The sequence below is a fragment of the Pogoniulus pusillus genome, chromosome 37, assembly GCF_015220805.1.
Source record: "Pogoniulus pusillus isolate bPogPus1 chromosome 37, bPogPus1.pri, whole genome shotgun sequence".
Taxonomy (NCBI): domain Eukaryota; kingdom Metazoa; phylum Chordata; class Aves; order Piciformes; family Lybiidae; genus Pogoniulus; species Pogoniulus pusillus.
Window position 1 is genome coordinate 1,523,406 of NC_087300.1, and position 27,152 is coordinate 1,550,557.

General features: G+C 56.0%; 1 protein-coding gene across 3 annotated transcripts in view; it reads right to left on the minus strand.

Annotated features, from left to right (window-relative positions):
• The window catches only part of GRHL3 (grainyhead like transcription factor 3), a 123,169-nt gene that overhangs the window by 26,930 nt on the left and 69,087 nt on the right, over positions 1-27,152 (minus strand). For 2 of the 3 annotated variants that reach the window (XM_064172505.1, XM_064172503.1), the window contains exon 1: positions 7,227-7,414. In XM_064172505.1, the coding sequence (XP_064028575.1) occupies positions 7,227-7,243 (17 nt within the window). In that variant the 5' untranslated portion in view covers positions 7,244-7,414. Of the gene's footprint in view, positions 1-7,226; positions 7,415-8,905; positions 9,045-27,152 lie in introns of those variants that run through there. The other variant, XM_064172506.1, reaches the window with a different exon arrangement.

Genomic DNA, 27,152 nt, shown 5'->3' on the forward strand with positions numbered 1-27,152 from the left:
TTTTGACCCCAGTTTCTGTCCTTCCCTCCTCACATCCTGCCAGAGGATCCTGCAGTAGCAACCCAAAATCATGCAATGGCTCCAGCTGGGCAAGACCTCCAAGAGTCAAAGCATCAAGCCAAGACCAGCATGGCCATCAGACCACGTCCTGAAGTGCCAGGTCACAGGGTGTGAACCTCAGCACTCAGTGTAAGAGCAGAGACTGGAGCTAACCTCACGGGAGCTCAGCAGACCAGTTTGGGCCTCCCATTTGAGGCTGGGCTGAGCTGATCTCTTCCCACTGCCTGCAGATTCAGGCAGCTAACACACTTGGCAGCAGGGCTACAGCTGGCTGGGGCTGGGTGAGGTGAAGGCTCAGCTCTTGCCCAAGAGGATGGAGGAAGGCTGTGTCAGGGCAGGACGCTCGACACGAGCCTGTTCCCCTGCCCTGTCAGCCTGCCCTCGCCCGCGGCTGGCAGCAGCTGGACCTGCCCTCAGCTGTGCCAGGGCACAGCTGCAGACACAGGCAGGGCTGCCTCTCCCTTGGGCTTTTCTCTTCCTTTCCCCATCCTGGAGGGGTTTCTCAGGTCTCCTGGGGCGTGCTTGGCTGGTGTGCTCCATACCTACACCCCAGCCTAGCCTGACTCAGTTTCCTGCCAGCCTGCAGCCCCCAGGGCCGGGCAAGCCTCTTGCTTTGCTCTCAGGTACAAGAGCAGAGCAGATGTGTTTCAGACAAGGCTTATGACAAGCAAAGAGCACTCATCCCGTGCTGGCTGCTGCCCTCTTACACCAGGCAAGCATCACAGCTTAGACAGCAAGAATAGGAGCAGGCAAAGAACCCAAAACCTGGCACAGAAGGTGGCTGGCACCCAGGAACCAAGTGAGTGGCATCTGCCCTTTTCCTCACAACATTGTGGCTAAGGAGGGTTTGGGGACAAGAGACATTTGTGGATCAGAGCTGCCCTCACCCATGCCATCAGCACAGCTCCCAGCCAGGGCAGCCTCACATGGAAACAGCAAACAAGTCACTACCTTTTCTTCTCTTCCAAGCTCTGGCACTTGGGTGTTAGCAGTGCAGCCCCAGCCAGGACAGAGCCCTCTGCTGCAGCGTGGGCAATGGTTTGCAGCTGAGGCAGAGCAGGGTTAGACTGGAGTTGAGGGGGGACTTGTTCAGTAGGAGGGTGGTGAGAGTCTGGCACAGGCTGCCCAGGGAGGCTGTGGCTGCCTCCTGCCCAGGGGTGCTGAAGGCCAGGCTGGATGAGCCTAGCTGAGAGGTGTCCCTGAGCATGGTTGGAGCAGACAATCTCTGAGGTCCCTTCCAACCTGAGCCATTCTAGGGTCCTACACCCCCTGGTTAAGGCATTTTCCAGCCGTTCCTTTCCCACCCCTGAGTCTCAGGATCACAGATGTCAGGGGTTGGAAGAGACCCCCACAGATCATCGAGTCCAGCCCCCCCTGCCAGAGCAGGGCCAGAGAATAGCTTAGGTCACATCGAAGCCTGACAGCAGGCACTGGGAGCAGGCTCCTGGCAGGCAGCTGAGCCCAAGCTCTCGCAGGTGCATCTTTGGCTGAGCTCTGCACAGTGCTCACCAACTCAGGCAGCAGACTGAGGACCGAGCCAGGCAGGAGCAGATCCTCCTCACTCTGCCTTTACTCCCCACATCTCTCTGGAACGACCCCAGCCAAACCAGTGGCACCCAAAGCATCAAAGCTGTGTAAATGTTGATTTCTCCCTGCTTTGAGTCTGGAGTTTATTCAGAGGGCTGCTTGCCCTCCCTCCCCCCCCTTCACCTCTTTGTTGGGAGCTACCCAGCAGCGATTTGATTGCTGCTTCTTTAATTTACAAATCTCTCCTTCTCTTTACATAACTGAGGAGGGGGAGGGGGGGAAATAAAAGGCCAATAAATAAATAAAGCCCAGCTCTGGCTTGAAAGGTTCCCTCGCTGCAGCACGGGGAGCCCTTGTGTGCTTTGCTGCCAGCGTTTCATAAAAGGGCTTTAACTTTTCATTCACCAGCAGCATAACTCAAGTTTTAATAACACACCTTATGCATGACAAAAATTTGCTTCTGGCGATCATGGTTTCGACCACAAAACCACAACTGGGAGTAACTCCTGCTTAACTCTTTCAAGCCCACGCAGAGCAGGAGCTAAGACAGAGGTTCGGCGCAGAAAGACTCATGGAAATGGTCGGTCGGAACAGTTGGTGCCAGGCAAAGCAGCCTCCTTCCCTCCCTGTCCTCCCCTGCAGGTAAAGGGCTGAGGCGGTTCTGCCTCCTGCCCTGTGCGCAGCCTGCTGCGGGGCTGTCGCAGCTCCCTTCCGACCGGCCCCGTCCTCCCCGCGCTCGGCTTGCCCTGGGGAGGTCGTGCAAAGCACCAGGGCTGCACAGCGCTGCCCTGACCCCTGCAACGCACCAGGGCTGCACAGCGCTGCCCTGACCCCTGCAACGCACCAGGGCTGCACAGCGCTGCCCTTATCAGCTCCTCCAAGCGCTGCTCCTGGGAGCCCTTTCCTGCAGAGCTACACCCGGGGGGGATCAAGCAGAGGCTAACAGCTCCCGCAGCACCCCCGTGGGCTTTAGCAGCTCTTCATAAGAGTTCCTCCCCCCTGCTGACAGCTTTCCCCCACCCCACCAAACCCAAAAGCTGTCTGAACTTTTCAGCTCTGCCTTTGGTCCCACGAAATTCCCAGCTCCCTTATCTCCTATCACTGCTCCCCATCGGCCCCTGGGGGAGTTTTTGGGTGAGGTGCTCCAGGCCCATTGTGAGTTTCTCCAGCGAGCCTGCCCCTGCTCCTGCCCCTCGAGGAGGCACCGGCTGGAGCTGTTACACCCCCGGAGGAGGCTTTTTAACGTCACTCAGCTGTGGCTTAGTGAATCCAAGTGAACTTTGCAGAGAGATCTGAAAGGATCCTGTTGTGACCTTTCAGTATCTGAGGGGGGCTACAAGAAAGCTGGAGAGGGACTTTTTAGGCTGTCAGGTCCTGATGGGACTGGGGGGGATGGAACAAAGCTGGAAATGGGGAGAGTCAGCCTGGATGTTAGGAAGAAGTTCTTCAGCATGAGGGTGGTGAGAGCCTGGAAGAGGTTGCCCAAGGAGGTCACAGGATGTCAGGGGTTGGGAAGGATCCAAGGAGATCATCGAGTGCAAACCCCCTGCCAGGGCAGGACCACACAGTCTATCACAGATCACAGGGGAACACATCCAGATTGTGGTGGAAGCCTCATCCCTGGAGGTGTTTAAGGCCAGGCTGGATGAGGCTGTGGGCAGCCTGATCTAGTGTGAGGTGTCCCTGGCCATGGCAGGGGGGTTGGAACTGGCTGATCCTTGTGGGCCCTTCCAGCGCTGACTGATTCTATCTCTAGCAGGAGGCTGCTCAGATGTGCTGAGGACCCGGAGCAGCCCTCCCTGTGCTATCAGCCTTGAGAGGTGTGAATCACAGGCGGCTGCCGCCCCCAGGCCGTGTGAGAGCAGGGGGGGCTGGCAGCCCATTAGCAGCCAAGAGCCCTGGAATCGGCACCTAACAGAGCGCTGCGGTCCCTGATCAGCAAATGCATCCATCTCCTGCTGCAGCTGAGCTGTGCACACACCGGCAGGGCAAACCCACACCTCCTGCCCCTGCCTGCAAATAGCATCACCCAAAGAGTCCAGGAAAGGGAACAAAAATCAACTCACCGATTCACAGAAACAGGGCTGTGGAAGGGAGCACAAGGAGCAGCCAGTTCCAACCCCCCTGCCATGGCCAGGGACACCCTACCCTAGAGCAGGCTGCCCACAGCCTCAGCCAGCCTGGCCTGAAACACTTCCAGGGATGGGACCTCCACCACCTCACTGGGCAACCCCTGCCAGGCTCTCACCACCCTCCTGCTGAACAGCTTCTTCCTAACATCCAGCCTAGAAGCTGGTCTAAATCAACCCAAGCAGGCAGGTCCCTCCCAGGGTGTACAGACACCACTCACCGATGCTGCCCCTTTTCTGGGTGCTCAGCTGGCACAACAGCCCTGCCAGGCTGGGGAGCACAGGCAGGCACTGGGGGAGGGGAAGGGGGGGGAGTTGTTTCCAAACGCACCACCCGAAGCCTGCTGGCTGTGCTCGGCTCTGTCTAGGGGTGGACACCGATCTGTATTCTGTTCAGCACATCCATTCCGTGCCACATTTCATCCCACACAAGCATTGCCAGGCTGGAATATGCCCTGGGATAGCCACCTGGGCAGAAAGCTGTGCCTAGGCACATGGAGCTGTGCACCTCTATGCTCACACAGATATAGGTTTATCTGCACCTGGGTGGACAGCAGCAGCCACAACCATCACTCAGCATCCCCCTCCCAGCCTTTACTGCACCTGCCTCTTTCCATCCCGGGGGCACAAGGCATGGCACACTCTAAATCCATACCCCCAGCACAGAATGGGCTGGAAAGGACCTTTCAAGGTCACCTTGCTCAACCCCCCCTCTGTAGGAAGCAGCAGCTTGGAAGTCTCAAGATGAGAAGCAAGAGTTTAGAGAGCCACTCAGAGGTTGATTTAAGAGAAAAAAGAGTTATCCTTTTATTCCTCTCCTCCTCAGACTAAAATTTGACACCTCTGCCCTCTTGGTTTGGGGGTTTTTAATCCTTTCCCCCCCCCCCCCCCTTTTTTTTTTTTGTTTGTTTTTCTTTTAAAGCACTTCACTGAGCTGATTTTAATCAGGATCCTTTTTCTTTGCACTTTGTCTTATCAGGATGCATTTTATTTCATCACTTATTATCTGATTGTTATATCCAGTCTTACATCATGGAGCTCTATGATCTAAGGCTGGATTAAAGCCTGGCTGGGGCACTTAGTGCCATGGTCTGGTTGATTGTGCAGGGCTGGGTGCTAGGTTGGACTGGCTGAGCTTGGAGCTCTCTTCCAGCCTGCTTGGTTCTATGATCCAGATGTGATTTTATTACCTCTCTGTATGATTAGATCATTTTCTATATCTACACATGATTATTATGAGGCTGTGGGCAGCCTGATCTAGGGTAGGGTATCCCTGCCCATGGCAGGGGAGGTTGGAACTGGCTGATCCTTGTGGTCCCTTCCAGCCCTGACTGATTCTATTATACATATATATATATATATATATATATATATATATATATATATATATATATATATAATTTTTAGCCCCCTGATTACTTTTAGCCAGGATTTTATTCTCTTTTCTCTTACTTTTAGCCACCTGAATATTTTTATCCAGGAGTTTATTTTCTCTTTCTCTTACTTTTAGCCACCTGATTACTTTTAGCCAGGATTTTGTCTCTTTTCTTTTACTTTTAGCTACCTGATTACTTCTATGCAGGATTTTATTCTCTCTCTCTCTTATTTTTAGCCACCTGATTGTTGCCAGCCAGGATTTTATTCTCTCTCTGTTACTTTTATGCACTTTCATGATCTACAGTGATGATTCACAACCCTCACAGCATGACAGAATCAGGGGGGCTGGAGCTAGATGAGCCTTCAAGCCCCTTCCAGCTGAAGCCATTCTATGACAATATGAATTTATTTACTGCAAGAAACAGAATAGCAATGAAAGCAGTAACCAGGACCAGCACACAGCAAGCTCCAGCCCCCAGATCCCTCAGACTCTTCCCTAAATTGATAAATATTCCAAGTGGTGTTTCCTAAGAGAAAGAAACCAACCCAAGCCCCCCCCCACCCCAAGGGGTTAGAGTTTGCCAGCTGAAGGCAGGGCAGGTTTGCCTCTAGGCTGAGGCTCCAGGAGTTAAAGTTTAGTTTGAGGGAGGGAAAAAAGAAAAGAAATGGGAACAAAAAAAAAACCCCAAAGAAACAACAAACCAAAATCCTGCTTAAAATCAGCTAAGCAAAGTGATTAAGGGGAAAAAAAAATCCACCTGTCAAGTTTTAGTCTTGGGGGGGATAAAAGAAAAGGGGAAAAAACCCTCATTAAAATCAACTTAAAAAGGGGAGGGGGCAAATGTGTGAATTTTTAGTGTGGGGGAGGGAATAAAATGAAAAGGAAAAGGATCCTGATTAAAATCAGCTAAGGAAAGTGGTTTAAAAAGAGGGGAAAAAGGCAAAGGTGTCAAAGTTTAGTCTTGGGGGGGGGGGAGTAAAATAATACAAATAAAAAGGATCCTGATTGAAATCAAGGGGGGGGGGGAAGAAAATTAAATGATGTCAGTTAAAAAGATCCTGATTAAAGCCAACTAAATAAAGGGATTAAAAAGAAAGAGAGGGGGGGGGAAAAAAGGTCAAAAGTGTCAAATTTTGGTCTGAGGGAAGGTTAAAAAAAAAGAGAAAATAATGAAATAAAAGGAAATTACATAAAGCAAAGATGCAAACCAAAATAAACTGGATCCAGACTAATGCACCTGAATAAAGTGATGGAAAAAAGCCACAATCAAGAGGGCAAAGATGTCAAAATTTAGTCTGAGGGGAAGGAAATAAAAGGAGCAATATAAAAAGACCCTGATTAAAATCAACTAAATAAAGGGATTCAAAAGGGGGAAAAAAAGTCAAATTTCAGACTGAGAAGAAGGAAATAAAAGGATCATGATTAAAACCAGCTAAGTAAAGTGACTTAAAGGGGGAAAAAGGGGCAAAGATGCCAAGTTTTAGTCTGATTGGGAAAGAAATACAATAAAAGAATACTTTAAAATATTAATATTAAAAATCAACTAAATAAAGTGATTTAAAGGGAAAAAAAGGGGCAAAGATGCCAAGTTTTAGTCTGAGGGGGAAAGAAATACAATAAAAGAATACTTTAAAATATTAATATTAAAAATCAACTAAATAAAGTGATTTAAAGGGAAAAAAAGGGGCAAAGATGCCAAGTTTTAGTCTGAGGGGAAGGAAGTAAAAGGCTCATGATTAAAATCAGCTCAGTAAAGTGATTTAAAGGGGGGGAAAGGAGCAAAGATGTCAAGTTTTAGTCTGAGGAGGAAAGAAAGAAAATTCAAGGGGGGAAACCCGATCCTGACTAAAGCCAACTGAAGTGACTCGAATGTATACAACAATAACAGCACTAATCAAGGTCACTAAAAACAACTCAGTAAGGACACGGCAGTGACTTCTGCGAGCAGCAAGGGGTCAGCGAGCAACACAAAGCCTGCCAAACGCTCCCATCCTCTGCTTCGCTCTTCCACCTGCCAACAGCTGCAGCAACCCCCAGGAGCCCCAAGGCTGCCCAGGCCGGGCAGAAGGCACTCAGCTGGCAGAGCGGAGCGGGCACGGAGCGAGCCAGCCGCTGCTTGCTTGCTTACTTACTCCAGGTCGTTCGACATCCTCCCCCCGCACCGCCGCGGCCGTGCGGACACAGCAGCTCCACCGCCTGCGCTCTGCTAGGAGCTGCTGGAGCCAGACATTGCCCGGGAGCGGAGTGCTTTATGGGCAGGTTCGGGTGCAGGTATTCTGCTGACAGGTGGGTTGGCAGCGCCGGGGATTGGCTGCCGGCACAGGTGCCGTGGGACAGGTACACCCAGGCAGGTGCAGTAACCCTCTGCCTGCCGAAGCCAGGGGAGGGAGGGGGAGGGAGGAGAGGGAGGAGGAGGAGGGTGGGGATAGAGGGAAAAGCTCTTGGGGGAAGGGAATAAGGGAAGAGGCGAGGGAAGGGAAAAGGGAAGGGAAGAAAGGGAAGGGAAGGGAAGAAGAAAGAGAAGGGAAGAAGAAAGAGAAGGGAAGGGAAGAGGGGGAAGGGAAGAGGGGGAAGGGAAGAGAGGGAAGGGAAGAGAGGGAAGGGAAGAGGGAAGGGAAGAGGGAAGGGAAGAGGGAAGGGAAGGGAAGAGAAGAGAAGAGAAGAGAAGAGAAGAGAAGAGAAGAGAAGAGAAGAGAAGAGAAGAGAAGAGAAGAGAAGAGAAGAGAAGAGAAGAGAAGAGAAGAGAAGAGAAGAGAAGAGAAGAGAAGAGAAGAGAAGAGGAAGAAAAAAGAGAAAGGAAAGGAAAAGAAAGAAAAGAAAAGAAAAGAAAAGAAAAGAAAAGAAAAGAAAAGAAAAGAAAAGAAAAGAAAAGAAAAGAAAAGAAAAGAAAAGAAAAGAAAAGAAAAGAAAAGAAAAGAAAAGAAAAGAAAAGAAAAGAAAAGAAAAGAAAAGATAAAAGAAAAGGAAAAGAAGGCAGGGGAGAGGAGTGGAATCAGTTATTCATCCCAGGGATAATTAGTTTCAGGTTGGTGGATGCCTTCCAAATAGCTGTCATGGTTCTGAACCTGGGGGTTGAGCTGTGCTCTGCTATGTCTTTATCTATAAATACATAGCCAGAAACACACAGGATGGAGAAAGGAACAAATTAGGGGAGAGAAAACCCTGGGAGCTTCTTCTGCATCCCAGTGACAGTGCTGACAAGCTAACCTGGGCTGTCCTTTCCTCACCTCCTCTTGGCTCCAGAAACCCTCCACAAGTGGATTTTTTCCCTCCTCTTAAAGTACCTTCTCTTAGCTCCAGAAATTCCCTGTAGATGGATTTATCTTTTCTCTGAAAGTAACCTCAGTCAGCTCCACAAACTCTCCATGAGCTGACTTCTTTTTTCCACCTTAAAAGTAAGTTTAAGTTCTAACTTTAGATTCCAGGCACACAGATAGAGTGGCTCAGGGACTCTGCCCTGCTCTGGGTGTGTAAAGAGGTCTGGGGGAGAAGCTCTCTCTGCAGGAGAGTGCAGCAGGCAGGGCAGTGCAGTGCTGCTTGCTGGCAGTGCAGCAGGCAGGGCAGGGCAGCAGGCAGGGCAGGGCAGCAGGCAGGGCAGGGCAGTGCTGCTGGCAGTGCAGTAGGCAGGGCAGGGCAGCAAGGCAGTGCAGCAGGCAGGGCAGCAGGCAGGGCAGTGCTGCTGGCAGTGCAGCAGGCAGGCAGGACAGCAGGGTAGTGCAGCAGGCAGGGCAGCAGGCAGGGCAGCCACACGCCACCGTTCAGGCAGGGGCTGCAGGCAGAGCACTCAGCCAGCAGCTCTGGAGCAACTCACCTGTGCACGGGGCAGAGCTTTGTGCAATAGAACCAAAACTCGTCAGGGATTCAGGCGCTGCTGCTGGAAGGTTTCTGTCAGCCGTGTTGCAATGAGCAGGCAGAGGATGGGCTCAGAGGGTGACTCATGTTGGCTGGGCCTGGAAGGCAGGAGAGGATTTGGTGAGACAAGTTGGTACAAGCCTTAAAACAAAGGGAAAAAGAAAGGTTTCTACCACTTGTTCTCAGCCCCCAGCACTACCTCACTCCCTGGCTCTGTCCCACTCAGCACCCTGCACCAGCAGGTGAACACAGGAGAGGCTGCGAAGGCTTCCTTCACATAACAGTAACTCAGCCTCTCCAGCCTGGTGACAAATGACCTTGCCAGCCACGGGGGCAGGCACCAGGCATGTCTGCACAGGCAGGAGTGAAGACAGAGCACAGGATTTGGGTACAACACCCTTCAGACAGCTCTCTGTGGCTCCTGGCTCCGAGCGTGGCCAGCTCGGAGGGCAGGATGGGGACTGACTGTGGCCACCAAGGACCTGCTGGGCTGAGCTCTGCCTGCCCCAGCCAGCAGCTCTCACCCTCCCCTCTGCTGTGCAGGCTCCTGCCTGCCAGGGACCCAGGGGCTCGGCACAGCCTGCTTGCTGGCAATGGAAACCAAAGGTCTGGAGCAAAGCAAACCCACTTGGGATCGCTGGGGAGCATCAGCTGCTTAGAGCTGCTACAGCAGAGGACAGAGATACCCAAATGAGGCTGATGGTCAGCACCAAGGTGCCAGGAGAGACTGGGAGGGGGAAAGAGGTCAAAAAAAAGGCAAAGGGAAGAAGGTGGCCACCTGCCCAGGCAAGGAAAGCAGAGAGCTGGTGCAGTGTGGCATGAGTTGATTGGCACTCTGATGGTATCTCTGAATTGAGGAAACCTCACCCAGCTCCTGAGGAGCGCAGCTCAGCCCTGGGCGTTTGTCCCTTCCCCAGACCCAGGCAGGGAGGATTTTCACTGGCTCTGGGGGGTGCAAGGCACAGCAACATCCCCCCCGAGGCTTCCCAGGCTTCTCCTGACCTTTCAGTGAGACCTGGCAGATGCCAGCAACGAAAGTGAAGGAGAAGAAAAGGCTGTGGGAGGCAGAGCCAGGGGTGGCAGGGCACAGGGCCCCTCCGGGGGCTCCAGCCTGGCCCGGCTGCGCCTGCAGCTCCTGTGCCACCACCTGGGAGAGGGGACAGGCAGGGCTGCTCTGGGCTCATCAGCTTCTTGGTGAGCACCCACGAGGCTGCGTGCCCTGTCCTGCTCCGGTGTGCCTGGAGACTGCCTGAGAAGCCACAAAGTGCCTTGGGAAGCTGGGAGGGACTGGCAGGAAGGACAGAAAGCCTCCTTTGATCCAGCCCAGTGGGACCCCAAAGGGCAGCTGTGAGTCTGCCTTGGTGTTACTGACTCTGGTTCCAAGCACTGCTATTTCTTCTTGGCTTTGCTGCCACTGATCCAGGACCTCACCTTCCTCCTGCAAGGACCTGGCAGCAGTGGTGGAATGGGAGACTTTGCCAGGTGGGAAGACACAGTCTCACTTGTGATGCAATTGGCTCTGCTCTTCCCAGCAGCGTGGGGCTCTCTCCCAGCCCCCAGGAGCTGAGGCAGCTCAGCAGTGTCACTCACAGCAGACATTAGCTCCTCTAAGGTCTGCTACTGCCTGGCTACTGCGGGGCACACACTCCTTTGTCCTCCTTATGGTGACACCACCTTGGGTTTGCTCCTCATAGTAACACCTCCCTGGGTTTGCTCCTCATGGGGCCACCAGCTTGGGTTTACTCCTTGTGGTGACACCAGCTTGGGTTTGCTCTTCATGGTAACACCTCCTTGGCTTTACTCCTTATGGTGACATCAGCTTGGGTTTACTCCTTATGGGGATACCAGCTTGGGTTTACTCCTCATGGTAACACCTCCTTGGGCTTGCTCTTTGTGCCAACACCACCTGGAGTTTGCTCTCCCAGGCACCTTTCCAAGGCCAGGTGTAAATGTTACTGACCCCTCTCACAGAATGGCTTTGGTTGGCAAAGCCCTTTAGGATCCTCCAGCCCAACCATTCTCCGACTCTGCCAAGCCTGGTGCCAAACCCATGCCCCTCAGCACCCCTCAGCCTCTTTGCAGCACCTCCAGGGATGGGCATTCAATGATCTCCCTACAGACAGGATCCCCCCACAGCCTCCCTGGACTTAGCTTTACACCAAAGGAGGGGCAGGAGCACCCCAGCAAGGTGCCCACCAGCCTGGGTGTGATGTGCCCTGCTGGGAAGCAGGGACGAGCAGCACTGCCTGAGCCCTGCGCTGCCTCCAGTGCCCTCCAGGCAGGACCACCCTCAGCCTGCCTCTTCCACTCTCTTTTTTGTGCTAATGGCTGCTCGGTGGTGCCTGAGAGGCCTCCAGGCCTGGGCTCCCAGACAGTCCCTTTGACTGTGACTTTAGAGGGTTTAATTACTATTTTCTCTCTCTTTTTATTTCACTTTTTTTCCCCCCTTCCCCTCCCCATTTCCACTCCACCCTCCACGAGTATCTGCTGAGGGGGTGGGTTAGAAGAAAGAGACCAAGAGATACATTCTCTATGCACAGAACCCTCCTACTTCCCCTTCCACTCCCCTGTTAAATATACCTTGGAACAAAAGCCCTTTATGATGCTCTAAAAATAAAGCAGTCAAGGCAAACTGCAAAGCTGAAAGGAGAGGGCCAAATTTTGCTGCCAGCTACACCCTCTCTAAGGCAACAGGGCTGCACTTGTGTTTGGATTGGTAAACCCTCCTCAAACATCCAGGGGCAGCCTGCGATTAGCTGCAGCTGCTTCGCCAGAGCCCAGCAGCTCCGCGGCTGCCGACAGCATCACTCAGCGGCTCCGCAGCCGCTGCTGCCGCAGCCCCAGGCTGGGGGAGCTGCCCGAGGTGTGCGGCAGTCCTGTGGCCGTGGCGTCCTGATGCTCCTCTTCCTCCCTCCGCCACTGGCCTCGGAGCAGTGGTTTCATGCTGCCTGCTCCCAGCCTGGCTCCTTCTCTGCCTAACTGGTGAGGCACTTCAAAGCAAAGCTCAGTCCCTCTAGGACAGGCAGCTTTTCCCACTGACAGCTGTCAGGCATCCTCTCCACTTGTCCTCTGACGTGCCAGGAATGCTCTCCTCTACCAAAGGTTGTTAGAAACAACAATTAATAGGCAGGAAGAGGGAGCAGCCTGGAGCAGGCTGCAGTGAGCTGTCCTCCAGAGGCAGACGTGGCTGCTTTGGGTGCTTCTCCAGCACAAAACAAGCCACTTGGTGCCATAGATGTCTCCAGGAACCTTTGATATCCAGACCAGACACTGTCCCAGCGAGATTCCCTCTGCCTCCCAGAGCCTTTTCCTTGGGAAGGGAGAACAAAAAAGCTGCACTTAGGACTTCCCTGACCTGCAAGTTTGAGCCTGGCAGAGCTCAAGAGAGAGCAGAGAGCTCCAGAGCCACAGGATGCCAGGGGCTGGAAGGGACCCAAAGAGATCCTCCAGTCCAGCCCCAGTGCCACAGTGTCATCCAGTCACTCTCAGTGTGACCACGGGGAAAGGCAGAGAGAGAATTTGGCCTTCTGCAGGGAGCAGGAGAGCCAAAGTGACCCTTTCTGGGCTGCTGTTTCCCAGCTCTGTCTGCAGGGGCTGTGGGAAGGCAGCTGGATCCCAGCAGCACCAAACAGCAGGAGCCAGTGCTCCAGTGCCTGCCCAATAGAGCCAGGCCACTTTGTTATTATCTCTTGTAGCCCAGGGGGCTCTAGGAAAATTCCTCCTGCCCTCAGCTAGTTCTACCAGTTTGGTGCAACAGTGACAAGTTTGGGTTGCAAACAACTGACCCAACTAACAGTCTGCAGGGCAGCCAGCTTCAGCTGAGGGAAGCAAAACATGCCCTGCCCCCACCTCAGCCAGCTCCTGAGCCTGTCCCTGAGCCTGTCCCAGCTCTCCCTCTGCCAGCTGAGCTGACACTTCTCCATCCAAGCCCAGCTAGGAGGAAGCCACAGCAGGGCACGGCCACAGCAGCTCTGTTCTAAAGGGAGTGGCTCAGAGGAGCTGTCACAAGAACCAGGTGAGCTCAAACACCTGCCCCAGCCCCAGGGAGCCCCAAACTCCTCTCTGTCTGGCCAGGGCACTCCAACCACTGCTCTGACTCCCAGGGCACCCTGATCTCCTCCTTCAGCCCAACAGAGGTGTCTGTGGAGCCCCCATTCAAGCCAGATGTCACCAAGGTGCCCTGGGATATTCAGCCAGAAATCTGTGCAGGGAAGGAGCCAGGAGGAGCTTCCAAAGAGGAAATCTGGGTCCTCTCTAAAGGGCATCTCAGACTAGCTCCAAGCAAACCTTGTCCTCTACAGCCAGCACAGGCTGCAGCTCTGCAGCCAAACCTCACTCAGGAGGCTTCCCTCAGCAACTGCTCCACACAGCAAGCACAAAAAGCAGATTCCCCTCTGCAAAAACACAAGGAGCTGCATTCCCTCTGCCAGTGAGCAGCTGCATTCCCTCTGCCAGTGAGCAGCTGCATCCCCTCTGCCAGTGAGCAGCTGCACTCCCTCTGCCAGTGAGCAGCTGCATCCCCTCTGCCAGTGAGCAGCTGCATTCCCTCTGCCAGTGAGGAACTGCACTCCCCCTCTGCCAGTGAGCAGCTGCATTCCCTCTGCCAGTGAGCAGCTGCATTCCCTCTGCCAGTGGTTGCCACCCCAGAAGCAGAGGCTGCCCAGTGATGCCAGCAGAGCAAGGAAGGGCTGAGGCTGTGCCCACAGTCCCCGTGGAGCTCTGACTCCTCACTCAGAGAAACTTCTTTCAAAGATGAAAACAGCTTTTAGAATGGACCAGATGCAAAACTTCAGGGCTTGCTCCCAACCATTTCCCCCACTGCTGCAGCTGATCAAAGCTGCCTCCCTCCCTCCAGGAAGTTATCTGATGTCAGCTGGGGAGGCTGCAGCAGGGATGAGGTTGGTCTCGGGTACCTCAGTTGACTCCACTCATCATTAACCAGCCCTTCCTGAGCAGAGATATGGAAATGCCACTGGCAGAGGTGTCCCAGGCTGCTCAGAATAAATCAGCCTCATCAGCCAGGGGCTTAGAGCCCAGCAGCAGAGGCTGGGCTGGGCCTCAGACTCCAGCTGAAGCCCAAAGTCTGTTTGCAGCTCAGCACCTGCTCGGTTCGGGCGGTCATGGAGGTGCCAGCTGTGATCTGAGGTCTGGACAGGGCACAGAAAGAGGATTTCAGTCAGCAGGTGTCTGTGCAGCAAACAATCCCCAAAGTGCTCTGAAAGAAGCAGAGGGGGGTGAAGGAAAGGAAGCAGAGGGGATGGGGTGAAGGAAAGGAAGCAGGGGGGGGTGAAGGAAAGGAAGCAGGGGGGATGGGGTAAAGGAAAGGAAGCAGGGGGGATGGGGTGAAGGAAAGGAAGCAGGGGGGATGGGGTGAAGGAAAGGAAGCAGGGGGGATGGGGTGAAGGAAAGGAAGCAGGGGGGGGTGAAGGAAAGGAAGCAGGGGGGATGGGGTGAAGGAAAGGAAGCAGGGGGGATGGGGTGAAGGAAAGGAAGCAGGGGGGATGGGGTGAAGGAAAGGAAGCAGGGGGGATGGGGTGAAGGAAAGGAAGCAGGGGGATGGGGTGAAGGAACCCCACAGGCTGCTCCGGGGGCCTGCAGTGAAGCTGCTCGGGGAGGCTCCAGTGGAACCCTTCCGTGACAAGTGAGTTTCTGTAGCTAATGAGAAAAGCTCAGGCCAGAGATAGTTATCTGTGTGCAACCTCTGGAGCTCCTCACACCTGGGCTTTGCCAGCTTTCATGGTTTCATCACAAATCTGCTGCTACTTGCTGCTGTTATTAGTTTATTTAGCTGCCTTCCTGAGGCCTGACCTGCTCTAAGCACACGGCCGTGTGAAAATTCTCTCTGCAGGAGCAGCTCCATCCTGTGTGGCTGTTGCAAAACACCTCCAGCACCATCCCTCAGAGCCTCAGAGGCTCCAGGAATGGAGAGGCAGGAAGAAAAATAACTCCCTCACACACCCCACCAAGTTAAGCAATTTTCAAGCCAATCTTACAACCACCAAGGCTCAGGCTTGTGGCTTGCAAGGCAGGAGCAGGGCTGATGGCTCCTGAGCTTGGCTGGAGCAGGGCTCCTGGCTCCTTTGCTTGGCTGGAGCAGGGCTGATGGCTCCTGAGCTCGGCTGGAGCAGGGCTGATGGCTCCTTTGCTTGGCCGGGGCAGGGCTCCTGGCTCCTTTGCTTGGCTGGAGCAGGGCTCCTGGCTCCTGAGCTTGGCTGGAGCAGGGCTCCTGGCTCCTTTGCTTGGCTGGAGCAGGGCTCCTGGCTCCTTTGCTTGGCTGGAGCAGGGCTCCTGGCTCCTGAGCTTGGCTGGAGCAGGGCTCCTGGCTCCTGAGCTTGGCAGGAGCAGGGCTCCTGGCTCCTGAGCTTGGCACCTGAGCTCTCAGGCTGCTCAGTGCTGGAACCATCAAAGTACTCCACAGATTTTCCTTCTTTCTCCCTCCTCTTCCACGCCTGCCCTCACTCAGCTGCCCCAGTGGTGGGGTGCTGGGGCAGGGGCGTTTGGGGCTGGCTGGAGCTGGCAGCAGCTGTCCTGCCTCTCCCTGCCTCGGTGCTCTGTCAGGAGCTGCCTTTCCCACAACACCTTGAGAAGAGAGCTGCTGGAGCTGGTTATTTATAGAAAGAAGAGGAAGAAGCTGGCTCCTTGCTTTTGATTTGACTCTAAAATCATCCCAGGGGCTGAGATTCCCTGCCCAGAGCCCAGATCTGGAGGCTCCTTCCGCTCCCCAGGCATCCAAATGAGAAGGCAGCGGGAGGGGAGAGGCAGCGAGGCTGGGCAGGGGCTTGCTGCAGCAGCTGTGGGAACTGAATCTCATTGCCACTGAGCAAACTGGAAACCCCTGCCAAGGGCCCTGCCTGAGTCACCCACCTCTGCTCGCTGCCTGTGCAGCACAGGGAGCACAGCACAGGCCCCTGAGCAGCCTGGGCTGGCAGCAGCACCCCCGAGCTTGGGGCTCCTCACAGGCAGGCAGGGATCTCCCTCTGAGCATCTCCTGCAAACAGGCCCAGGGCTGACCCTGAGCCCTCCTCCAGCTGTGTCTTGCTAACATGGAGCTACCCAAGGGGAAGGAGAGTCCCCTGCTAGCTGAAGGTGTCTCTGCCATTGGCAGGGGGTTGGAGGGCATAGAATCAGAAGGCACTGGGTTGGAAGGGGCCCTCAAAGGTCATCTTGTCCAACCCCACTGCACTGAGAGGACATCTTTAGTTAGGTCAGGTTTGACCTTGAATGCCTCCAGGGATGGGGCCTCCACCACCTCCTGGGGCAACCTGTTCCAGTATTTCACCACCCACGTTGCAAAGAGCCTGCTCCTGATGTCCAAACTTCCTCCCAGTGCCCAACCTCCCTCCCAGTGCCCAACCTCCCTCCCAGTGCCCCTTCCAGCCCAAGCCACCTGTGCCATGCAGAACCTGCAGCATGTGGCCAGACCCCAGCCAAGCTGGCAGTGTTGAAGCCTCCTGTGACAGTTACAGTTCTGTGGTGGAGAAAGGAGAATCCTGACCCCTGGGACTCTATCTGGAGCTGTTGCAGGATGTCCTCTTCAGATGCCAGTGTGAGGCAGTCAGTGGCTCTCTGGCTGCACACCAGCACAGAGGAGCAGTAGGGGAAACTCTATCAGGGAGCCTTGGAACCTCCTGAATCTCTCCAGCTCCCCTTCAGCTGCACCTCCTCCATCCACACTGCACCTGCATCCAGCCCTGGGTGAAGCTGGGCACAGGTGATGCCAGTTAGCTCTCAGGTGTTCACCTGCCAGAGCCCCCACGCTGCAGCCCACCTCCTGCTGACACCTCTGACAGAGACCAACAAGGAGCTGGGGCCCTGCCCTCAGCAGGCACATGGCAGCTCCCCCAGCACTGCATGCCCCCAACATCCTCCCTCTCAAACAGCCTCCCCATGGCTCTGAAGTGGAGCAGATCCCCATCTCCTCCACCCCCTGGCAGTGGGCAAGGGCTCTCTGCTCCCTGGCTGGCACCTGCCTGTCATGTTTGATACCAAATAAAGTCCCTCTGAGCTCTGACTCACTCTGCCCTCCCACATTGCCTTCCCTTCCTGGCCAGGCCATAATCCACCATCCCCAGTGACAAATCTGCCCCTCTGAATTGAAGCCTAACCCCAAGCCCTGGCAGTGCATTGCCTCCTCAGGCAGCAAATCCAACCACACCTCCCCAGGTTGTTGCTGGCTTGCCCAGCATCTGGGTCCAGTGTCTTGGACCTAGACCTGCCTGGAGGTTTTGCCACCCTTTGCAGGGCTGCAAGTCCCTTCTCAGGGCAGGCTGCTGGGGGCGGGGGGGGGGGGGGGACTGACAGAAAGTTCACTGCAAGGCACCACCTGTCCCGTGGGGTGGGAAAATATCAGCTGGTTTTGCAACCTGTTGCAACCAAGAATGTCCTGGGTGGCAGTTAGCACACAGAGGGCTGCTGGCCCTTGGGGGCTTGGGGATTTTCCTTCCTGGTGGAAAATGCCTCCTGCAAGAGGCAGGCAGCCACGGACAGACAGACTGCTGCTGCTGCTGCACTCTGGCTGCATGGATCAGCCTCCTCTGGCTGCAGCAGCTGGGAATCAGGTCCTCCTTCGAAGCCAACTCTTGCACCTTTCCTCTCTGCAGTGCTGGGGCCAGTGCTGGAGCTCCCAGCACAAGGAGGGCAGGCAGCTGCCAGAGCAGCTCCAGAGGAGGCTTTCACCTTTCCTCTCTGCAGTGCTGGAGCTCCCAGCACAAGGAGGGCAAGAAGCTGCCAGAGCAGCTCCAGAGGAGGCTTTCACCTTTCCTCTCTGCAGTGCTGGAGGTCCCAGCACAAGGAGGGCAAGCAGCTGCCAGAGCAGCTCCAGAGGAGGCCACCAAGAGGATCAGAGAGAACCTCCTGTACAAAGACAGGCTGAGAGAGTTGGGGGTGTTCAGCCTGAGGAAAAGGCTGCAGGGAGACCTTAAAGCAGCATTCCAGGATTTGAAGGAGGCTGCAGGAGAGCTGGAGAGGGACTCTTGACAAAGGCATGGAGTGGTAGGATGAGAGGTGATGGCTTCAGAGCGGAAGAAGCTGGGCTGAGATGAGCCATTAGGAGAAATTCCAGCCCAGGAGGGTGGTGAGGCACTGGGACAGGCTGCCCAGGGAAGCTGTGGGATTGCTGCAGGCCAGGATGGGGCCTGGAGCAAGCTGGGCTGGCAGGAGGTGTCCCTGCCCGTGGCAGTGGGTCTGAACTGGAGCTTTAAAGTCCCTTCCAACCCCAAGCAGCCTGTGCCGCTGCTGCGCCTGTGTGGCACTTGGATGCTGCTGGCTGGCTGGGACACTTGGGAATGGCAAACCCTGGCATAACCTGGGACCCCTCAAACCATGGCACCCACAGAGCTCTGGTGCTGGCTCTGAGCAGCAAGGGCCCTCCTGCCTGGCACGCAGGGAGGGCCTGTGGCCACAGCCATTCCCTAAGGCAGTGCCATGCAAAGCAGAGACCAAAACGCTGCTCGCTGCGCATGGCTGTGCCTGAGCTTTGCCTCTCACCACCTTTGTGCCTGTTCCAGCTGGAGGCTTGTTTGGGCAGTCCCACACTAGGAGAGGTGCCACCCCCGGGGCTCTCATGGGATTTACAACCATGACCCTACTGGGAGTAATTTGATGTGAGTCTGAGCAGAATTTGCCTACCCTGTGTCTGGGCACCCACGTAAACCACTGCTGGGGATGTGACTTTCAGCCATGCATTTTTAGCCCAGTTTGAAACAAGATCAAACAAATGAGAGCTGCCCCAGTACAAACCAGAGCCCTGCTGCAGCCGGAACTGGCAGCTGGGGCCAAACCCCAAGCACAGAGGAGGCCTAAGAAGGCACAAAAAGGAAGCTGCAATTGCAGCTGAACCTGGAGGATTCCTCAGCTGGGCAGGGAGAGCTTTTCCTGTGAGCTTGGAGCCTGCCAGTGGAACTGGTGCCTGCTGCTCCCAGTTCCAGTGTCCAGGGCGAGCTCAGGAAGCTCTGAGCTGAGTCAGACCCAGGAGCAGTCAGGTTCAGAGCTCAGAGGAGAGGCAGAGCTGAAGACTGGATTCAGCTGAAGGATGCCAGGTGGTCAGAGGGAGCCCTGTGAGGAGAATGCAGATGGGTTTAGCTATTCCTGAGTAAATTAAGGTCAGACAAATGAGTCATGAGGCTCCTGCCTGCCTTCCCTGCCTCTGCTTTTGGGTCCCTGCACGCAGTGGTGCTCAGCAGGTAGGCAGGGGCAGGCTCACTCCTTGGCTTGGGGCTGCACTGCTCTTGCATGCCAGCTGCTGGGATGAGCTGCATCAGACTGAGCTCAGGCAGGCTCTGGATGGAGCAGGACCACGATGAGGGAGAGAACACAGCCTGGGGAGTTCTCCTTGCCCCAGGAGGTGAGGGCTGGGGAGCCAGCACTGGAGCAGGGCAGTGCAGGGCTGTTGTGAGCCTCCCCGAGGGATGCCATGGGGTAGGGCCTGTTCTCTTCTCCCCACGAGGGAAAGCTGCAGAGCCTTGTAGTGCCTGTGGGCACAGCCTGGCACAGCACAGCCTGGCACAGCACAGCGAGGGCACTTGGGGCCTCTGCCTCTTGACCCCAGCGTGGCCTTTGGCTGACATTTCTGCAGAGCCCCTCCCTGCACTGTCAGATTCTCTCTGCCTCTGACCTCCTGTGTCCTGAAGACCCCAGGCAGCTCCCCTGGCTAGCAGGAGCCCAGATGGAGCTCTGGCCACCGGCAGCCCGAGGCCAGGCTGCAGACTGCCCCGGGAGCAGATGCACTCCTCAGGGAGCCCTGGGGTGGCAGCTCCCAGCACCAGGCTTTTAATAACTGCAGGGATGTTGAGGAGCAAATAAATTACATGATGAAAGTCTACCAGGCTGCAGAACCCAGGGAGCTAATGAGCAAGACTGGCACCAGCACTGAAATTTTGCCCCCTGGGCTTGGCATTTTGTCTGATTGCCTTTGCAGGGATCTGGAGCTTCCGGACCTGCTGACTGCTTGGCACAGGAGCATTTCCCAACAGCAGGCTGCAGAGGCAGCCAGGCAAGGCTGGGAGCAGAGAGGCAGCACTCAGCAGAGAGGCAGCACTCAGCAGAGGACAGGCAGGCCTGCAGCAGGCAGTCTGCCCGAGGCTTCTCTCCCTGCTTTTGCGCTCCAAGCGGGCACCATCCACTGGCCCTGTGCTGGGTGCTGCAGCCAGCTGGCAGGGCAAGGCCTGCAGTTGTGGCCAGGGACTGCTCCTGCCTGTGGCCTCTGTCAGGTGTCCCACACTCCAATGGCAGCTCTCATAGAGCTGGGCAAGGCTCTCCTCTCTCCCTGGCAACACAGCAGTGCAGGGGTCCCAGCGAAATGGAGACCCAAACTGTTCACCCCCTGCACAGCACTACCAGAGGGGACAGCCCAGTGCCACTCACAGTGGGTGTCCTGCTGCCAGCCACAGGGGCCCTTGCAGATCCAATGCACCCAGGGCCATGCAAAGAACCCTGCAGACTGCCCCTGCACTCTGAGCTGTGTGGCAGTGGGTGCAGCAGGGGCAGACACCTTCTGCTCTTGCCAGCCCATGGCTCCTTGAGTCATTTCCCTCCCTCCAGCTCAGTGTGTTGCACCCTCCCTGCTTCCTTCCATCACTCTGTGACCTCTTTGTGCCCCACACTGGGGCTGTCTGCACCCACCTGCCAGCTGTGCCACCCCACAACAGCCTGGCCCAGGCTCCTCCCTCGGCTGGGACCTGCAGCCACTGCCTCACCCACCACATGCCAGGAGCACCCACTGGCACTGGGCTCCTCTCCCATCACCCCACCTCTGTGGCTTGACCAAGAGCTCTCTCTGATAACTCCTGCAAATGAGAAGCCTCCCTCAGGAGGTCTGTGGCTCCCTGATGGTTTGCTCAGCCCCACAGCTCATCACAGCTCTGCCCCGTGATGGGCCTGGCTCAAGTGCCAACTCCCAGGCACATACAGACCCCACCCGAGACACCCTCACCCCATCTGGGACATGCTGAGCAGCAGACAGTCGGTGCCAGTGCTGAGGAGCAAGGCAGGCTGGCAGCCCTGGCTCACAGCTGCCTGAGGAAGGAGGGCACCAGCGTCTGCCTCACTCCTACAAGAGCTTCCACTTGGGTCCCACATGAGCCCCGCACAGCTCTTTGCCAGGGCAATCAGAGGGCAGCTCTTGGTTTCCAGGGGCTGGACAAGGAAACTGCAGGCAGAGCTGCCCTGCCCCAGCAGCTGCCCTATCCCAGCAGCTGCCTTGCCCCAGCAGCTGCCCTGCCCCAGCAGCTGCCCTGCCCCAGCAGCTGCCCTGCCCCAGCAGCCTCTGTGGCCATGACTGCGCTGGACTGAGAGGTGCTGAGGCTCATTCCCCCGACCCGAAGCCCCGCAGGAACGACCCGGGGAGGCTGCGGCCGGCGCAGGGCTCCGGGAGCAGCACCTGTGCGGGCAGCAATCAGCGCAGCAGGGGCGAAGCTTCCCTGGGCTGCCCTGGGACCATTCACATTTTTGAGCCATAATTGTGCACTTTTGTCAGCCTGGCCCCAAACCTGCCTGGCTCTGCGGCTGCTTTGTCCTGACTCCTGCCTGCCTCTGTTATGATTTTTCTCCCAAAGACCTCCCGTAAGGGTTAAATGACCTCACATTAGTGCTAATTTGGGGCTAACTTTCCCATTCAGCGCATAACAAAGCAATTGGTGTTTACCCAAGGCCCAGCGGAGTGACAGGGACCACACACAACCTCCCTGCCCCGGCGGGGACACAGCCCAGGCTGCGCCCGCATGGCTGCTGGCAGCCGGGAGGGCGAAGCCTGCAAGGGGCTGGTGGGAAACTGCAAGGGGCTCATGGAAATCTACAAGAGGCTGGGGGGAAATCCACAAGGGGCTGGTGAAGAACCTACAAGGGGCTCACGGAAAATCTTTGCCCATCTTTGTGCCCCAAGCACGGCAGGCTTGAATGAACCACTCAGCGCCCAAGCCAAAGCAGCCTGGTGGCTGTGCCCCGCGCCGGGGAGCGCCAGTGGCCATCCCTTCCGCTCCCCTGCCTGTCCTAATTGCAGCCTGCTGAGTCACAGCCCCACAAAACACTTGGCTGCCTCATTCCTCAGCTGCTTTGCTTCTCCACAGACTCCTCGTGAATTCAGCTCCCCTTCATTGGCTGCCAGCTAATAGCTGCAGTGCTCTGCTGCTGGCAGAGGCGAGGCTGGCAGCGAGCGGTGCCGCCTGGCCACACACCCACTGCTCCAGGACCCCCAGCCTCGCCCCCAGCCCAGCTGCTGCCCCACGGGGAACGGCAGCACAAAAGCAGGGCAGGCTGAAAACGACAACAAACCCCTGAGTGGTGTCCTCAGGCCCAGAGCTGGACACAGATCTTAGAATTACCATAGAATCAGGCAGGTTGGCAGAGAGCTCCAAGCTCCTCCAGCCCAGCCTAGCACCCAGCCCTGCCCAACCAACCACACCATGGCACTAAGTGCCCCAGCCAGGATTGGCTGCAACACCTCCAGGCACGGCCACTCCACCACCTCCCTGGGCAGCCCATTCCAATGCCAATCACTCTCTCTGACAACAACTTCCTAACAACATCCAGCCTAGACCTGCCCTGGCACAGCTTGAGGCTGTGTCCCCTTCTCCTGTCCCTGGCTGCCTGGCAGCAGAGCCCAACCCCACCTGGCTACAGCCTCCCTGCAGGCAGCAATGAGCTCTGCCCTGAGCCTCCTCTGCTGCAGGCTGCACCCCCCCAGCTCCCTCAGCCTCTCCTCACAGGGCTGTGCTCCAGGCCCCTCCCCAGCCTTGCTGCCCTGCTCTGGACACCTCCCAGCACCTCAACATCTCTCTGCAATTGAGGAGCCCAGAACTGGACACAGCAGTGCAGGTGTGGCCTGAGCAGTGCTGAGCACAGGACATCCTCAGCTGGAGCCAAGGAGCACTTTCTGCACCCAGCTGGGCTTGTGCTGCTGCGGCTCAGCACCGGCTGAGGGTTTGCTCAGTCCATTGCCCCCTTCCCACTGCAATTAAACAAGGTTAAAATAATAACAATAATAAACAAATCAGAGGGAGCACAAACATGTTATTGGTCGAGTGAGTAAACATCTGGGGCTGTTTTGCAATCACTAATGATAGCAGGAGGCGTGAGCGAGCTTCCTGCACGCTGCGCTGCAGCTCGGCCGCTGCAATTAGGGTGGCTTTTTGTGCAAGAGCTGAAGTTCACCCAGATTGATTTAACAGCTGTAATTTCCTCTTTGGAGCTGCTGCAAATTAATCACCACTTCTCCAAGCTCCCTTTGGAATCCACTCTGTCAGCACACAGAGGGCAGCTCCGGTGGCGGTGGTGGCCGAAGAGGGCTGCAGGCTGCCTGCTCTGCTGTTGACTTTGCTCGAGTGTTTCCTATCCCTAGAATGGGAACTATCTCAACTATGCAGCAAAGTCAACTCTCCCAGCACAGTGCCCATGGATTTGCTGTCTTTCCTCCAGTGACAACCATCTCACAGACAATAAACCCTGCTCTCCTCTTGCTCATACTGGTTTTCATCGAGGCAGCTCCGCCGAGTTGATTGGTTTGACCCTAATTTGCAGTGAGGGAAAGCAGCAGAAGGAAAGAGTGGAAGAGAGAGAGAGATGTAGGATAGAGAAAATCCAACACACATCATGTGTGATGGAGAGCAGCCCTGGGATGCTGGCTGATGAGAAGGCCAAGGTGAGCCAGCACCATGTGCCCGCAGCCCAGCCCCAGCCGTGTCCCACCCCAGCAGCAGGGGGAAGGAGATTCTGCCCCCCTCTGCTGAGACCCCACCCGCAGTGCTGGGGCCAGCTCTGGAGCTCCCAACGCATGGAACTGTTAGAGAAGACCCAGAAGGTGATCAGGGGGCTGGAGGACAGGCTGAGAGAGTTGGGAGTTGTTCAGCCTGAAGAAGGAAAAGCTGCAGGGAGGCCTTAGAGCAGCATTTCAGGGTCTGAAGGGGACTCCAAGTCTTCAGGACAGCTGGAGAAAGACTTTGGATGAGAGGTGATGGCTTCAGGCTGCGAGAAGCTGGACTGAGAGGAGACCTTAAGAAGAAATTCTTCCCCATGAGGGTGGTGAAGCCCTGGAACAGAGAATCTGTGAGGGGTCCCAGCCTGGAAGTGCTCAGAGCCAGGCTGGATGGGGCCCCGAGCAAGCTGTGCTAGGAGGAGGTGTCCCTGCCTATGGCAGGGGGCTGGAACTGGCTGATGTTTAAGGTCCCTCCTAACCCAAACCAGTCTGGGACTCTATGATCCTTTAAAGAGAGATGAAATAACTCCAGGTAGCAGCCACCGCTCTGAGAGGCTGCATTTGCACACGAAACGTCCCTTTGTGCAGGCAAATCAGGGCAGCAGCCTCCTGCTTCCCTGTCTGCATGGCTGCCTGCCTGCTGTGGGCCGGCAGCTGAAGGACCGCGAGGGGCCAGGACCGTCTGGACCCCAACAAATCTGCTCTCGAGTTTTGCCTTTGCCTATCCCCAACCTTTTCAGTGGAGACAAAGAAAGGCCAAGAAGGAGCTGGCAGCACATGGGGACGCCTCTGGAGCCAGCAGCAGCTGAAGGAGCAGAACACTCCAGAAGGAAAACTGTTTTGTTTATTACAACAATTAAGGCAGCTTGAAAGGAAGAGCTCTGGAGTAGGTGTGAATGGAGCTGCCCTGCTCAGAACCGAGGTGTGGCTGCTCCCGAGGTTTTCCCAGCATTTTGCTGCCTTTTGATGTAAACCACAGAAACTAAACTACAGGAATTAAAATCCCAGCTCCTTAAAATTCACCAGTTCCAGGATTATTCCTGGGAGCTGACCCATCCCTACAACACCCCACAGCTGTACAGTCACAAAGGAACTCACATGAAAGTTGGAGCAAGGCTTTGGTGACTTCTTCCACCCTGGTGCTGACCTATTTCCAGCCAGCAGCAGCTTTCAGCATGTCCCTGCACCAGGGTCTCCGAGTTTCCCATTCCTCTGGACACAATCGGTTCCATCCAGCTGACACTGAGCTTCTGCTCTGTCTCACCATGCAAACCTCACCCCAGGAGCCTGTGGTCAAGAAGAGCTGATCCCCATCCCGTTCTGGCTCCTCCATACCCTTCCCTCACCCCTTGGGAAGAGTCAGGACTCAACTCCTGAGTGATTTTTTCCCCTGGGCTGCCACAGAAAGCTGCACATTGGGGAGGGACATTTTAGGCTCTCAGGTAGTGTCAGGACTGGGGGGAATGGAGCAAAGCTGGAGGTGGGGAGAGTCAGCCTGGGAGTGAGGAGGAAGTTGTTGAGCAGGAGAGTGGTGAGAGGCTGGAATGGGTTGCCCAGGGAGGGGGTTGAGGCCCCATGGCTGGAGGTGTTTGAGGCCAGGCTGGATGCAGCTGTGGGCAGCCTGCTCTAGGGTAGGGTGTCCCTGGGCATGGCAGGGGGGTTGGAACTGGCTGCTCCTTGTGGTCCCTTGCAGCTCTGATTCTGTGATTCTAAGACAGGAGGGAGGATAGCAATGAGCTGGGCTCTGGGATGCAGGAAGGTGTGTGAAAAAAGAAGACTGAAGGATGATGAGCTGAAGGTGCAGGAGATGGAATCAGAGAGACTCCTAACAAGGAAAAGCAGAGCCTGAACTTCCTGTGAAAGAAACGAAAACCACAAACAAACAAACCTGGGAGATTCTCAGAGCCGCGGAGAAAGCAGCCAGGGAGAGGGGAGGAGGAGCAAAGCTGCGCTAAGTAGGAAGCTGCCACAGAAAACGTTGAGCCTTAAAAGTCTTCCCTTTTATCTAGAGAGCTTTGGGGTAAGCACGGAGCAAGGAGGAATAATAAGCAGAGGTGCTAATTGCATGGAGCATCTCCGTGGAGCTGCAGATGAAAGCCTCCAGCACCTCGGGGGGTGAAGGAATCTGTTGATCTGGGAGACAGAGCGGGGCAGGCAGCTGCGCCCTTTGCTGCTGCCTCCCTGCCCCAGCCCAGCATGCAAACCAGAGCTGCGAGCGCTGGCGCTTGGGGCAGCAGCGGCGGCGCTGGGATCCGAGACGGGAGCAGGGATTTGCATGTGCGGAGCTATCTCTGCGCAGCATCTGGCAGCAGCCCCCCGCAGCGGCAGGGCGCTGAGGACAAACACCGCAGCAGCTCTGCCCCTGGGCTAAAGGGACAGATCCTCTGCCTGCTTTACACCCCCTTGGCTCTCACACTTGTTAGAGTCTGCTCCCACCGAGTGCAGCCTGGCCCTGGGCATCAGCGTGAGGGGCAGACCCAGGGCCGGGGGCAGTCTGATCTGCCAGCCCAGCTGATGGTCCTGAGCGCCCCAGCGGGGCTGCACCACAGCAAGGACTCCCTGCAGCAGGGCTGGGACGGCGGCAGAGAGGAGCTCAGCCAGAACAGTCCTGCTGCGGGACTGCAGTTGCGGTGAAGCCCTCCCCACACATCCCTGCTCCGGGGAACGACTTCACCTGCTGAGTGCAGTGCTTGGCAGCAAGGACCGCTCTGGGGAGCTGCAACCGTGCTGAGAGGCAAGAGGAAGGCAGGAGGGAGGATGAACAATGTCCCTGCTCAGGAGAAGAGGAAAGGGGAAAGGGGGAAAGGAGAAGGGGAAAGGGGAGGAGAGGAGAAAGTCCTCATTCTACTGGGAAAAAAACTAAAGTCTAGCCCCAAAGACCAACTCAAACTTCCTGAACCTCAGGATTTTGACAGCACAGTTCTGGACTTCTGAGTGCTTAAGGCTGATCTGCAGAGCAACAAAGCAGGGTGAGGACACCACTGAATCCCCTTGGCCTGTGGTGGAAAGGTGACCCAGAGTGCTCTCAACAGAGCTGCTTGAGGAGGGCACCTGGGAAGCTGCACTCTGCTGACAGACAAAGCAAAGAGCTCCTGCAGCCTGGCCTGGGCCAAGCAGAGGCTCTTTGCCCCATAGCCCTGAGTCCCTTCCATACCTCTGCGTCTCCCTTTGAAGTCCTGCTGACTCCGAGGCCAGCCCTGAGCAGTGAGCTCCATCCTGCGAGGTGCTGAGCACCTTCAGCCAGAGCCTGTGGGAAAAGAAGCGGCCTGGGAGGGAAATTAAAGGGCAGCTAAGAGGAAACAGCTGTGTCCAGCACATAGCAGAGCAGAGGAATTCGCAGCCGCGGGACGGCAGCTGAGGCAAACAGCACTGGCTGGGGCTGAAGGTTTTATGGCTGCAAAGAACCCTGGCAGTCATCTAACCCATGGGCAAAAAGCAGGGGCAATGAAAGCTCCTGCTCCAGGGCAGGAGCTGCTGGCCTCTAGGGACAGGGGAGGAATTTCTCCTGCCCTTGCTCGAG